This window comes from Malus domestica, chromosome 15 (assembly GCF_042453785.1).
Source record: "Malus domestica chromosome 15, GDT2T_hap1".
In the NCBI taxonomy this organism is placed as follows: domain Eukaryota; kingdom Viridiplantae; phylum Streptophyta; class Magnoliopsida; order Rosales; family Rosaceae; genus Malus; species Malus domestica.
This window is the reverse complement of record NC_091675.1, coordinates 4,435,977-4,449,737: the sequence shown is the minus strand read 5'-3', so window position 1 is coordinate 4,449,737 and position 13,761 is coordinate 4,435,977. Positions and strand designations below refer to the sequence as shown.

Below are 13,761 nucleotides of genomic sequence, written 5' to 3'. Positions count from 1 at the left end.
CGTACAAGATTAGCAGAGTAGGGGGCAAGAGTAATTACACCCTCACCACCATGAAGCGGCAAAAAGATTGAAAAGAAATGGATGGCCTACAATCTGAAGAAGTACCATGTGTGACCTCCCGCTACATCAAAACCCGAAGACTCAATAAGCTCGACGGGCACCACCTCACAAGCTGAGGACTATCTAGTTGTTATGCAGTTCCTACCTTACAGCTAAAGTTCTCGTTCGTTTCACTCGTTTTTCAATGAGGAATTTAGAAGTAATCACAACTTGGCTTGGCTGCATGCTTAAAACAACTAATCACTTCTGCACTTCAAAAGAAGACTGCGCCCTTCTTAGGGACTCATCGCAGGAATTGCGTCCCCCGAGGGACCAATCATGCTCTCCAGTGCGAGAGGGTAAACCAATTCTCCGACACCCATATGGGTCAGCTCTCCAAGACGGGAGGATAAACTTTACACTCCGAATATCCATACGTGGATGAGCCTGGCTGCCCTAGTATAACTAGATGCACGATGGCTTGCGCCGGGATTCCTAGAAGTAGCCGCAATGGTCTTTTTCAAGGCTTAGCTAACTGAAGGATTTTGGGTCTCTTGGCCTAATCCGTAGGGAACCGGGCCCTAGAGACGGAGAGGGCACATTAAGCAGTACATCCGATGGACGGCTGCCCTGGAATCTTAAAGCTGCTACCGAGTGCACTAAGGTAGCCTACGGATTCCGGAAGACTGCATACGGCTTGCCCTTCGAGCAGTGAAGCCGCACTAGACTTATACAACCGCACATTCTTGTGAAAGGTTAAACAAGCTAGCGCGCATATACGAAGTTTTATCCACTGCCGACATGCTACGTAGTCGATAAGCTTCACCTCTGCCAAGCGCGGAACAACCTACACCAAGTCTTAAAGTGTTGTGATACTTGCTACGCAACCTACGGAATTGAAGAAAGTCAAGGTTAACAGCCTAGTGGTTACGCGGACTTGTCTGCTTCTGTAAGTAAGGCATCCGGCTGCCAACCCTATGGCTAACAACTTTGCAAAGTTCTACACCAACACATACGGCTGCATAGGCTACGCGAGTTTGTCTGCTTATAAAAAAGTAGCATGCCTGCCACTGGTCTATCAAGTCTAAAGGTTAGGGCATGAACAAAAGAAGTGAAGATGAAGAAAAACGAAGGAAAACATGTTTATAAACAACTAGCAAAGGCCGAAGGAGTTCAAGCAAAACAAAAGCTACAAGGAAAAACAAAGAAAATCCTAAAGGCTACCTAAAATACTACACTACAGCAGTTTGGACATCCCACGACTACTCGGTCGCCACACCTTCAACAGCCGTAACACTCTTAGCAACGGCATCATCCGGCGCTTCACCCCCGGCTGCCCCAGTCTGGGCACTAACTTCTCCAACTACTTCACCAATGGAAGCCTTAAAAGTAAAAGCAAACAAGTCTTTCGGAGAAATAGAGAAGGTCTTAAAACCTCAAGCCCATCATTCTCACCCTTCAGCTGCTCATTCTTCTTAAGCAGACTAACACAGACGCGCTGCAGCTCATCCACTCCCTTCTTAGCATAAGCAGTGAAACGAAGCTCAGAAATTGCAAGCTTAAGATCTTGAATCTGAGGCGAATCAATCTCAGCAGCAAAGGGAGCAGGCTTTGGCGCCACTTTAGCAGCAGAGTCCACCTTACCACTCTTCATAATAGCAAGTCTCTAAAAAGGTGAACCGGACTTGGCTCCCAAAGAACGTCCTAGTACAGACTTCGGCACTGGGGGCATGATAAAACCTTTACGCTGAGCAATCTTATCCACAATTGTACTAGCCATTCTCAACATGGAAGACGCCACATGCTCAGATCTAGCAGCCTTATTTTTCTTCCCATTAGAAGAAGTCATGTCAATCACATACCTCTCGGTAGCAAGCGGACCCTCATGAGCAGCAGAAGAAGTCTTCAGTTTTTTCTTAACTAGGCATCTCATGAGCAGGCGGGGAAGATCTCTTCTTTCCATCTTCATTCATAGTAAGCTCCACGACAGCGATCAGACGAGCCAATGCATCCGCCTTGATCCTCTTTACCTCATCTTTCTGGAGCAGCCCACCTTTCTTTCAGCAAAGAAGACTAAGCAGCCAACGACATTCATGGTACTCAGCAGGGGAGCTCAACCCAGCATTCCAGCAGGCAGAAGGCCTGCATGCCCAACATTCCAGCAGCCCATGAGACCCGCAATCTCCTTATTTCTCTCAATCGCCAGCCTAGCCCGAGTCAGGTCCAAGAGCCCAAAGGACATGAGCTATGCGGCTCGCCTAACACTGTGCCCTAGCGCCACAATCCTCGACCCCAGCTGCACAAGCTGCCCTTGGCTCAGGCCAAGCCAAGCTGCCCAAGCAGTGGTCCCTGCCACGACATCTCCTCAGCTCATGCCGAGCCAGCTCCTGGCCCCTGCCAGCCGACGTGCCGCACCACTCCGACGGCTACCCCGCAATAGCACTATCCAAGAATAAGGCAAGAAAAATTAAATTTTTCTTACATTGATGCGGCACGAAGAAGACGAAGAAAGCAACGAAAGACGGTCCTTTGCACGGGCAAGATGTAGAAGATTGCTAGAGGAGGGGGAACAAATATCCTCTAAGCTATCTCTCTCTTGTAGGGTAGAATAAATCGCTCTCCAAAGTTGATTTAATAACCCACTTAAGGTGGATTTAAATAGGCTTTGAGAGAAATTTATTTCCCTTTCCTAGAAGGATCTAATTTCCTATTAAAGAGAGAATCTACATCAAAATAGGAAGCAGTCCTAAGTTTCCTAAAGCAAGAAGATCTCTACACCTGCTGCCCTTTTCTGCGAGCAGCCCAACAGGTGTGGGGGCATTTGTGGAGCCAAAAATATTCACAGGGCGACACGTGGATTTTTGGACAAAAATGACAAAAATACCCTTGCAGTACAACGAGGTTCCTACGCGCAAGCAGCGGGCAACCCTCTTTCAACCAAGACAGAAGTGCCCAAAATAGGTAACAATTCAAAGTCCATCTCATCAAATCCTTTCTACAAGGTAATTCCCAAACACATTCCTTTTAAATTATGTTAATTGGCTAATTAATGGGTTTATTGCCTAATTAACCCATTAATTGTCAATTAAACCATCCATTATATCCAAATAACTACAAAATACATCCAATTCAACCCTAAAACACCACATGGCCGTCTATCCCCATTTCAAAACCTAATCCATCACTTTTTTCTACCTTTTTCACCATTTCTTCCTTTTTATTACCCAATAAATTCAAAAACCACCAAAACATTCATCTTATGTTTAATAGCCAAATAAATTGGCTAATTAAACCTAAATTAAACCTAAAAACCCTAGCCACCTCCTATCCCTATAAATATACTCTCATTCTCACTAAAAAGCTGATTCCAACACTTTGGCAAAAATCCCAAAATTCTCTAAACACTCTTTCTCTCTAAATTCTAACTTTGGCATCGGAGGTTCTTCGGCCAAAGCCCCCCCCATTCATCGTGGGCGCGTGAGGCTCTTGGCCTTAACCTAAGGTGTTAATTGTTTTGTAGGTGCAAAATTGTCCAAGATCAAGGACGAAGAAATTTGCATCCACATTGTCAACTACAGATTTCTTGGCGTCGCGGCAATGTAAAGAAGTATGTGACTTCATCTGGGTCGATAGATCCCCATTTTCCCTGGTTAATGTTTAATGTAATGATGGGCTTCCTTGCCCTCATGACTGATCTGTTTTTGGTAGTGTGAGAAGGGACGCTCTAGCATTAGGTGCGGCGTCTTGATTTTCTTTTTGCCTTCTTGCACTACTGGCTTGTAGCTGGTGTTTGTTTCTTGTTTGCCTCGTTGTAGGCTTTCTTGTTTTCTTCTGCCATCTTTGCCCAATTCGTGAATTTCCGATTTCCAAAAAAAAAAAAAAAAAAAAAAAAAAGATCATGGTAAGGTATTTTGTTGCTCCTCAAATCTTAAGTACGAAAACTTTTATGATCATACATGATACGTGTTTACTATGTATCATATTAACGCGACGAAAGAAATACATATAAGTAAAATATGTTTCTACTAATTAATATATTAATCGTTGTATGTGATTCACAGTTGTTAACATGTTATCATTGAACATTAGATATATGTTAAACAAACTATTCAACTCTTAGAATTTACTGTATGACAATAGAACAAGGAAAAATTAGTATCCGGTCCCTAGTTTTTACTGTTCATTGATTAACACCTTATTAGTTCTTAAATTTTGATTCAAGTCCCTAGCATTAATGTGATAATGAATTTACATGTTTATTATATAATTTTTTTAATATAAAAATTAGTAATTAATTTAGGGTTTAATACTTACACCTCTATTAAACTTCTAATTAATTTTCAATTCAAACATTTCCAAAATAATAAAAAATTAAATTAAATTAAGTTTGTACCTATTAGTTTTTTTTTATATATATAAAAAGATTCTCAATTTTTTAATCTTAAATGTACCCATTCATATAATTTTTCAATTTTTTAAATCTTAAATGTACCCATTCTCAAATATATCAATTTGTTATATGTAAAATGTACCCTTTTTTAATATAAAATCCATTCAAATTTTTTAATCCATGTTTAAACTTATATGGGTACATTCTTTTTCGTTGATTTGAGAATGTATCCATGTTTTGGTACAATAACTTTTTTTGTTAATTTTGGTTAATGTACCCATACATATGTGTATATACACACACACACACACAATATAATAGAGAGAATAATTTATATTTTATTATTTTTAATCCCATAAATTATGGGTTTTATTTAAAATCTCATTAATATAAACAATTAAAATTTTCAATTTTTAATTTTTAATTAAAAAAATATAGTAACTTACATTATTACATTAATATCAGGGACCTCAATCAAAAACTAAAAACTAACAAGGTTTCAATCAAAGAATACTGATAGATAGGGACCGCATCCAAAGTGTCCCATAGAACAATCTTAACACAAAAGTCTAAGCTTACATGCATGCCACGTTCTCGTTCGCTAGGAGCTTGAGACCACATGGCTCAAGATCACCAAGTCGTTGCCTAGTGGTGCCATTTTCCATATATAAACATAAACTATATATAGAACCTTGGTCTGAGAGTGAGAGAATGTGAAGCCAGCCTTGGATCAAACTTCAACAAGTTAGTTGTGTTTTCTTATCAATTTTGAGCATTTGGGTAGATATATTTACTTGGAATTTGGATTGCACTCATGGTCTCCACTTCCATGGTTTTTGCCCAAAACCCTATGAAAAGTTGTGTATACAAATGCTAGCTAGCTTTTATGAAGAACGAGATTTGGGTATTATATGTCATGTTTTTGGCAACGAGAAGATGACAAAGATGAGCAATGCAAATGCATGAGACTCCGAGACTCGTTTAATTCTTAAAAGCACAAAACACCAAATATGCTCCACATCGCATCATCATTTTCTTTGATTAATTAAACTAATCCCCTTGCCTAATTACTACCATTCTCCCTTTTTCAACATTTGATTGATAATTGGGGAATTCATTGAAACAACATGTCAAGTTTGGTTTTGTCACGTAAGAGATACGCATCCTCAATTTGCATTATAATATTAGTATTAACATAATTGTTCAAAACATATACAAGATCTCTTGTTCCATGTTTCAAACATCAATATTAACTTAATTTAGGTTCGTATTTCACACAGCACGTCCTAATGTCTATATAAGTCTTTCACACGGCACGTCATAATATAAAATTAATTTAGGTTCATATTAACATATACAATATCTTCTGCAATGGTAAATCACAAGAAGCTCTAATGGCCATATAAATCTTTTCGACCCTCGAAAAGTAGACTTATAACTATTCGCATCAATAACTAATTTATTAAGGCAGTCTCTCGAGTCCAAGTCTCATGTAACGACATGACTTGATCAAAGCTTATGCCACATGCAAATAATTAAACAATAGATAAAAGATTGATTAGAAAAATGATTAACGTAGATTCTTATGTTCACATATCCTTCAAGTTGAAATGAAAACTTGGACACGATTTTCGAATATTCGCACGCAAGGAACTCAAGGATTATATTACTATTAATTATAATTAATTAATTCGGTGCCTCTCACTTTAAGCATTGAGCTACAAAACCCTGCATTTGACGAGTCATGAGGATTGAATTTTTCTGCATTACAAATACAAGGCTAGCCGACATTCACCTCTTCCAGATCCTGCGTAAAGCGGGAGCCTTGTGCACTGGGTACGACCTTTATCTTTACAAATACAACCAACCCAACCAACCTTTGCAACTGGTTTTTTTTTTTTTTTTTTTTCCACGTATTATTTGTCCGATCACAGATTTGACCTTACCTAATTAACGTGAATTTTGGATCATTATACTTTGTTTTTTCTAATTTATTATTTTCATGTGGTGTAATACATATTCAATAACACGAAAGATACTTTATTCAGGAATTTAATATCATAGAATAGAATTTTGTTAAAAAGAAAATATTTTGTCCTAGAAAGAAACTAGATGGTCAAATTTCTCTCTCGTTTTCTTTTGTGTTAACTCGGATGAAGATGTACTAAAAAAAACCTAAGATGAAGAGATGCTAGTATAATCACATGGTCTAGAATGGGAGAGAATTTTCAGTGTGCTCGGCATACGAGCATATACGTTATACATTATTCAAGTAGAGGGACACTTAAAAAAAATTGCTCTCTATTTATATAATAACATATATCGTACCGCCTCATAGTTCCGGCACATTGAAATATCATGATAAGGAAATATTTTGTTTTCCTTCTTTCATTTGCTTCTGTGTCCATTGGGCCTAAGAAGCCCAAAATAAGAACAGCCTACATAAAAAAGCATTGAGACCAAACCTCACTTTGATACATAAACGAACATTGACCTAAAATTAACTGGCTGACTTTGGTTCTTCTGCTCAGAAATTACTTTCCATTTTTCAACAGTTTCAGGGAAGCAACTCGGTGAGTGAGCTCAGCTTTTGGATTTTTGAGCTAGGTAATAATTTATTTTAATTTTAATTTTAATTTATTTAATTTTTATTTGAGTTTTATGCTTTCAGCTCTCTCTCTCTCTCTCTTCCAATTTCTAGGGATTTTGCTGTAATTTGGGGTTTTAGGGTTTTCCTGCAGCTAGGGTTTTGGGGAATCAATTCTCCCATGGACTCCGATCAAGCTAAGCTTTTCGTCGGGGGAATCTCTCGGGAGACGAACGAAGAGACGCTGAGAGCTCACTTCAGGAGCTACGGCACCGTTTTGGGCTCCGTCATTGCCAGGGACCGCAGCAACCACAACCCTAGAGGGTTTGGCTTCGTCTGGTTCTCGGACATTTCTTCAGCTGACAAAGCCCTTGAAGACCCGCACGTCATTCTGGGCAGAACGGTAATTTTACTCTTCTTCCTCTCTGTTTACATACTGTCTTGTTGTGTGTTTGGTTGCTGGGAAAATCTGTAGCTGAATGGATCTTCGAGTGAGAAAATGCTAGAGTTCAATTTTTTGCCCCTAAGTTACTTGCATAAGTCGGATGACCGAAATTCGAAAACTTTACATGTTTTGCATAAAAATGTGAACTTTAATGTATATATCCCTGTGCTCTGTACTGTATTTTGAAGCAAAACCAAATGAGAGATTTAAGTTTACAGGTTGCGTAATTGGTCTTCGATTTTGTTTATAGGTAGAGGTTAAAAAAGCAATTCCCAGACCCCGAAACCAACATCAAAGTAGAATGGTGAGTAGGAGTGTGGAGAATGGAACTCAGTTTAGAACAAAAAAAATCTTCGTTGGCGGTTTATCAGCAGGTTTGACAGAGGACGGATTTAAAAATTATTTTGAGAAGTTTGGGAGTGTATCAGATGTGGTTGTGATGCATGACTACAAAACCCGCAGGCCCCGGGGCTTTGGTTTTATCACCTTTGATTCGGAGGATTCTGTTGAGAATGTGATGCAGGAAAGCTTTCATGAGTTGAATGGTAGGTCTGTGGAGGTCAAGAGAGCTGTGCCAAAGGAGGAGAATGGCAATAACGAAAGCGGTTATACTGATTATGCGCCCAGATTCCCCAGAATCTGCCCTCCTTATACTTGTAGCCCTGCTCCTACATATGGGGTTCTTCCTTTTCCAACACCTTATAATGGTCTTGGGCCATTTGCGTATGGAACCAGTGTTTATGGCGGTGGTTGGTACCCTTCAGTAGCAGCTTGTGGGACACCTTATGACATTGCTCCAATTGCACCTCAGCCATGGGTGTTTCCTTATGGAAACGCTTTATATCCCGGCTACATGAGTGGTGGAGGCTCGGCGGCTGGCAGCTACAACGGGATCCTTGGGCCTGCTGTTTTCACCGGTGGCAAACCAAATCAGGTTGTGTTCGGCAGTGGACTTCCACCAGTTAATGTGAAGCCATCTCAGGTTGAAGTGAAGAAGCTGGACGTCGATTCTCGATCCAACAGTACTGCTGTCAAGAAAAAATACTCAAAAAGATCTTGATGGTAGCATAAAACTTACTGTTTATGTACACAGGATTATGTCGTCCCTGATATAATTTCATTCGAAATTCAGAAAGTTAGGTTTGGAACAGAAGCATGCATTTGCATGATTTGGTTAACTTGTAAAATTCATTGACATGCTAAGCATTGTTTTCGAGTGGAAAAAAAAATGTGAATAGATTTTAACCTCTTTTGTTGTAATCCATTGGCAAATCATTGATGGGATATTCGGGAATGGGGAATTCGAACAAAAAACATCTGGTGCAAGGTTAAAAACTCTTAACCGCTCAAGCTACACTCTTCTTGCTACTGGATTTTGTGTTTGATTTTTCAGTTTTTCCATTTGCTGAACATCATTTCACACGTCGCGCCCATATTTTTCTTTTAAATATGGAAACTATTGAAATCTAATAAAATTGTAAAGTAAAAATGAAGAGCTTTTTATCACAAATTGTACATGTATTATTTAAAATTCATACTTTTGGCTCTTTTATTTCAAATCGATCAATGATGTCTTTCAAATTTATCCCGCCCTCATTGACCGTTGCTCAATTTGAATAAAATTATGTTTAATACTGATGTGACACACGTGTAGGTCTAAAACTTACAAAAATTATAAACAAAAAACAAAAAAACAAAACATGGTTTAAAGTTATAGAAACCATAAAAAAATATAGGAAAACTAACGAAAAGTTCAAAAAAACTTATTTTTTAACGAAAAGTCATTTTTAAAAGTATAGTAAATAGTATCAGAGAAAGGTATAAATGTAATTTTTCGTTAAAAATGAATAGTATAAGAAGTGTTTTGTTAAAATTTCCTAAAAATATTTATAAAAAAAACCCTAAACATATAAACCACAAAATTCTTTACAAAAAAGAGGAAGTAATATGCAAACCAGAAAAAGTGTGGCGTTGCAAGTGTGGCCAGCTGAGCTATCCGCAGAACTGAAGGCGTAAAAATGCTAGTGCTCGGCCAAGCTCCCGGCGGAGCCCTATCAACTCAGCGGTGTTATCTTACCTCCCCGCCAAAATTCTCAAACCCAAACCCTCCGCTCTTCTCTACCCACAGACCCAGCAGATTCTTCTCCAATGTAAACCCTTCAAAATCTCTCAATATCACGCTCGCAAAGGCCGACGGAGGCGTCGATTCGGCTTCCTCCGCTGACAAACGGGGCTTCTCGGCCTCATCAACTCCTCCTCCTCCTCCTCCTCCTCCTCCGCCTTCCGTCGATAACCGACCAGTTTTCGTGGGTCAGGAGAATGTTCCTCTAGAAGGCGTGATTCAGTTCGAGAAGCCCGATTCTTCTGCTCGTGTACGCAAATGGGGGTAAATTTTTGGTTGACTTTTTTTTTGTTCTTTGATTGACTTCAGCTTGTGGGTTTTGATTGTTTGTGTGTTTCAGTCATGTGGCATTGCTTGCTGGTGGGGATGTTTTGGCATTGCTTACGTTTGCTGCAATTGGAAGATTCAGCCATGGATTCCCCGTTTTCGAATTCGAAACACTTCGCACGGCTGACCCTTTCATTGCTGGTATGCTCGTTATTGTTTGCCTTCTTGTTTTGAACTTGAATTGAAAGGAAGCATGGCCTTTGTTTTTGTCGTTTTAAACGAAAAGCTGAACGTGGTTGAACAGGATGGTTTTTGAGTGCATATTTTCTCGGAGGCTTTGGTGAGGATGGACGTGGAGTCAATGGACAATCCAAGGCACTTACCGCTACGGCTAAGTCATGGGCCTTGGGAATTCCAGTAAGTTCATAAGCTTCATTTCGATTTGGATTTCATAGTTTCGTTATAATTGCTAAGAGGATTAACTTTGTTATTTGTAGAGTTCCGTTTATGATTTTCCGCTCTACTTTGCCACTCTTTTATATCCGGCATTGTTATTTTTGTTGCGTCTCGTTAGATTGCATTACTTCTTGTTGTGGCTTCTGTACTGATTGCATTACTTGTTAATCTTAAATAATTTTGCATTAGAGTGTTAGTTTTGCTAAAACACGCAATGGCGAACGAAGATCCATCTTCCATTTTACTTTTTTGGCAGCTTGGGATAATCATAAGGGCATCGACGGCTGGCCACATTCCACCAATCAAATTCGTACTTGCAACAATGGGGAGCACTGGTGTTTTACTTATTGGATGGAGAGCACTTCTGTATAAGTTTCTTCCCGGCGATAAGAGCAAGAAGAGTGATGTGTATCGCCGCGGTAGCCCATTTGAATTGTTTGAGGTACACTAACATTTTCTGTTTTAACAGTCTTGAAACATCTAATCACATGACTCTAGTACTTTGCCTCGACAAATCCAACTCTCCTCGATAATTTTGTTTCCCATGTTTGGGACTAGGCTACTAATCTCTTTACATACGACCAGAATGGAACTCATTCCCATGTTTGGGACTAGAACTATTCCTCCTTTCAGAAAACTGTTCAGTGTCGAAATTATTGTGTAATATGCATGAATTTGAACCGTGTAGAGCGCCATTCGTAGTTTGAAAGGATAAAACTAAACATTTTGCCTTGTGATCTTATTAGCACTTGGTTAGTATTGTAAATCGAGGGAGTATATCGCCAGTTATTCAAATCCTACGCTCTGATTATACTTATAATATACTTTATACTCGATGGAGACAATCTCTTTCCTATTGAGCACTTCTTCAAATATCTTTTGACGTACTGTTTCTAACGTTAAACTGTATATGATTTGTTGCAGTTGCTCACGTCGTTAGTACGAAGGTGGTGACGATGATAGTTAATTCGATCTGCCTGCATCATAGTTAATACCAATCCCGACATCAGTTTATCTCATCCAATGGTTTACATATCAAGATTGTTCACTTTCGCTGTATGAATTTTGACGTTTTGGTATCACTTGTGTAACCTTCGGGGTGCAACTGTGAAGCAGAAGCACAAATGTAAAGCTAAGAGAATAGATCGACTCATAAGCAACGGCTTTTCCTGCACTGGCCGGTGTTCTTATACCGCCTTATCCACATATGTATTTATACCGATTCGTCGTATTCTATTTGAATCTTTCAGAAAGGATCTTTTGGTTGGTTGCATGTTTGCATAAAAATGTCCATCAACAATGAAACTTGTAGCCATGAAGCTGCTTCCATTTCTCAATTAGAAGCGAAGTCCTAGACTACAACCCCAACTGTATCTTTCGTCAATGTCATATGTAAGGGCATGTTTACTTTTCAAGAAAGGAGGAATAGATTCATAAAAAAAAAGTATACGAAAGAAAGTTGAGATTCTGCCATATTTTTGTACCTGAAATCCTAGGTTTCGATGTTTCGCTTATATCAGCCAAAAATAAAAAAGGGTAAAATTGACAAAGAATTGAGTGGAAGTTGCAATTGGAAGCCATCCATTACAAATAAACTGGGCCAGGCTTATGTATAACTTTTGCCTGACAGCTTATAGAAAAAGCCCGTTGGGTTTCTTTATGGCCCATGCCAAAAAGTTGTCTACTAATTGTTATTAAACTTGAAACCACAAGAGGAATAACCAAATCCGTTGTAGTCTAGTTGGTCAGGATACTCGGCTCTCACCCGAGAGACCCGGGTTCAAGTCCCGGCAACGGAATCTTTTTGCTATTACAATTTCTTTTTTATATTTATTGCTTCTTGGATTTAATAATGATAAAAAAAAATAAATCGAAATATAAAATAATACTAGGGATGGCATAAGTCTGCAGACTGAGACTGAGACGCAGAAGCAGCCTGTGGATGTAGCCGTCGGCATTGGCTGCCTAAAGTGTCCCATCAGCCAGAATATGCCTAAAGAGCCACTTCTTTTATCTTTCCTTTCGTATCTTCCACCTAATAACCCATCGGGTTCAAATAATTTCTTGGACACAGTTGATTCAGTCATGGTTGACCAATTTTGACGTTTTGATTGATCCTGTGATCATGAGTTTATGATTAAGTTAGATTCTCATTGGGATAACGGGCATCTTATTAATTTGACGAAGGGATCTTGCCCTACCAATTTTAATTTTTTTGGCAAAAGTTAAAATTTGTGTGGATCCGTCTAGTTTAGGTAGTTCTCCAACTTAGACTAAAATACAGATTGTCTTATATTTTTCCTTTTTTGCTGAAACACTTAAAATTTGTAAAGATCCATTTAATTTGAGTAGTTTTTCACATCAAATTAGGACTACTTGAGACCAAACATTTGATCAAGTCATGCCTATTCTTTTGATGGTAAAAGTTGATACTTGATTAGGACTACTTCACTGGAGCCATTTTCATATTGAGTTCGGCCAACTTGCGTTTCATAATACTAAAATATAAGTTGTCTAATCAGAATCGTTTTCACTATGTAAATATTCTGGAGCACAATAGAATTTTTATATTTAATAGAATGATTCACGTGAAGAACTGAGCTTTGAATATTAATATAAGTATGTGGTGTGGGGGTGGCTTTCTTTTTCACCGCATTCCTGTCATGGATCAGAACATGTTCGGACCTAATGTCCCATATTTCTATAAAAAGAAACATCCTTTCACCCTCTTCATCCATTTAACAAGCAAAATGGAAACCCCAAATGAATATCATCTGAAAAAGCTAGCTGTTTGCACCAGCATCAAACATTAAAGCCACTTGCCAATCTCAGAGATTGGTGACGATATGATCAAGGCCTTCAAAACTGAACGAATTATAATTAAATTAACCTACCTACCCAAGTAAGAAGATCTTCATATGTTTTTAATTTCTCCAGCCAATTATTGTACACTTTTGAGCAGCAATAGAGTAATGATATCATCACTATATAGAGTAATATGGTATATTCCATTGATTTCTTAAGTTAGTAATACTCAATTTATTCGTAATTAGAGGAGCACGTCTTAGAATTGTGCATGCATGCGAAATGGTTCTAACCAATTATGCACAGTAAAGTTATAAAGCTAAAACGATCAAGATCAACTCACGGTGCATTCACAACTATCTTACTATATTTTCATTATAATTAAGGTCCTTGGATTAAGGATCGTGTGTCCAGTCGTCTATCTCCTAATTAGAAGTGAATGAAAGTAGCTAGGACACTAGGTAATGAAAGGGAGAGAATCTAAGGTGATAGTGACGTGACAGATGGGCTTGGATTTTGACATGTCACCTCTGAGAGAGAGAAAGGGCAGTGACAGATAGAGCAACTGGTAAATATGGAAAGACTTGGGGCTTGCATGCGAATGGAGGGGGGACATGCTTTGCACATAGGAAAACAGCAAGAGAGCGAGT

At 38.8% G+C, this 13,761-nt stretch overlaps 2 protein-coding genes and 1 non-coding gene across 6 annotated transcripts; all 3 read left to right on the top strand.

Moving 5' to 3' along the window:
• Window positions 1-6,838: 6,838 nt before the first annotated feature.
• Window positions 6,839-8,721, top strand: LOC103431282 (RNA-binding protein 1). Of its 4 annotated transcripts, none has more exons than XM_008395472.4 (3): window positions 6,839-7,036; window positions 7,171-7,419; window positions 7,712-8,721. In XM_008395472.4, the coding sequence occupies exons 2-3, from the start codon at window positions 7,198-7,200 to the stop codon at window positions 8,519-8,521; spliced, it is 1,032 nt and encodes a 343-aa protein (XP_008393694.2). In that variant the 5' UTR covers window positions 6,839-7,036; window positions 7,171-7,197; the 3' UTR covers window positions 8,522-8,721. The 4 variants fall into 4 exon arrangements, with proteins under 4 accessions (XP_008393694.2, XP_008393696.2, XP_008367641.2 ...); XM_008395474.4 differs by having other exon boundaries at window positions 6,898-7,002; XM_008369419.4 differs by having other exon boundaries at window positions 6,903-7,036; window positions 7,158-7,419.
• Window positions 8,722-9,382: 661 nt separating this feature from the next.
• Window positions 9,383-11,559, top strand: LOC103455865 (uncharacterized). Its single transcript, XM_008395475.4, has 5 exons — window positions 9,383-9,847; window positions 9,924-10,051; window positions 10,155-10,267; window positions 10,563-10,748; window positions 11,231-11,559. Exons 1-5 carry the CDS (start codon window positions 9,480-9,482, stop codon window positions 11,258-11,260), a joined length of 825 nt encoding a protein of 274 aa, XP_008393697.2. The 5' UTR covers window positions 9,383-9,479; the 3' UTR covers window positions 11,261-11,559.
• A 473-nt stretch (window positions 11,560-12,032) lies between these two features.
• Window positions 12,033-12,105, top strand: TRNAE-CUC (transfer RNA glutamic acid (anticodon CUC)). Its single transcript has one exon. It is a non-coding gene; the product is annotated as a tRNA-Glu (tRNA).
• The last annotated feature ends 1,656 nt before the right edge of the window (window positions 12,106-13,761 follow it).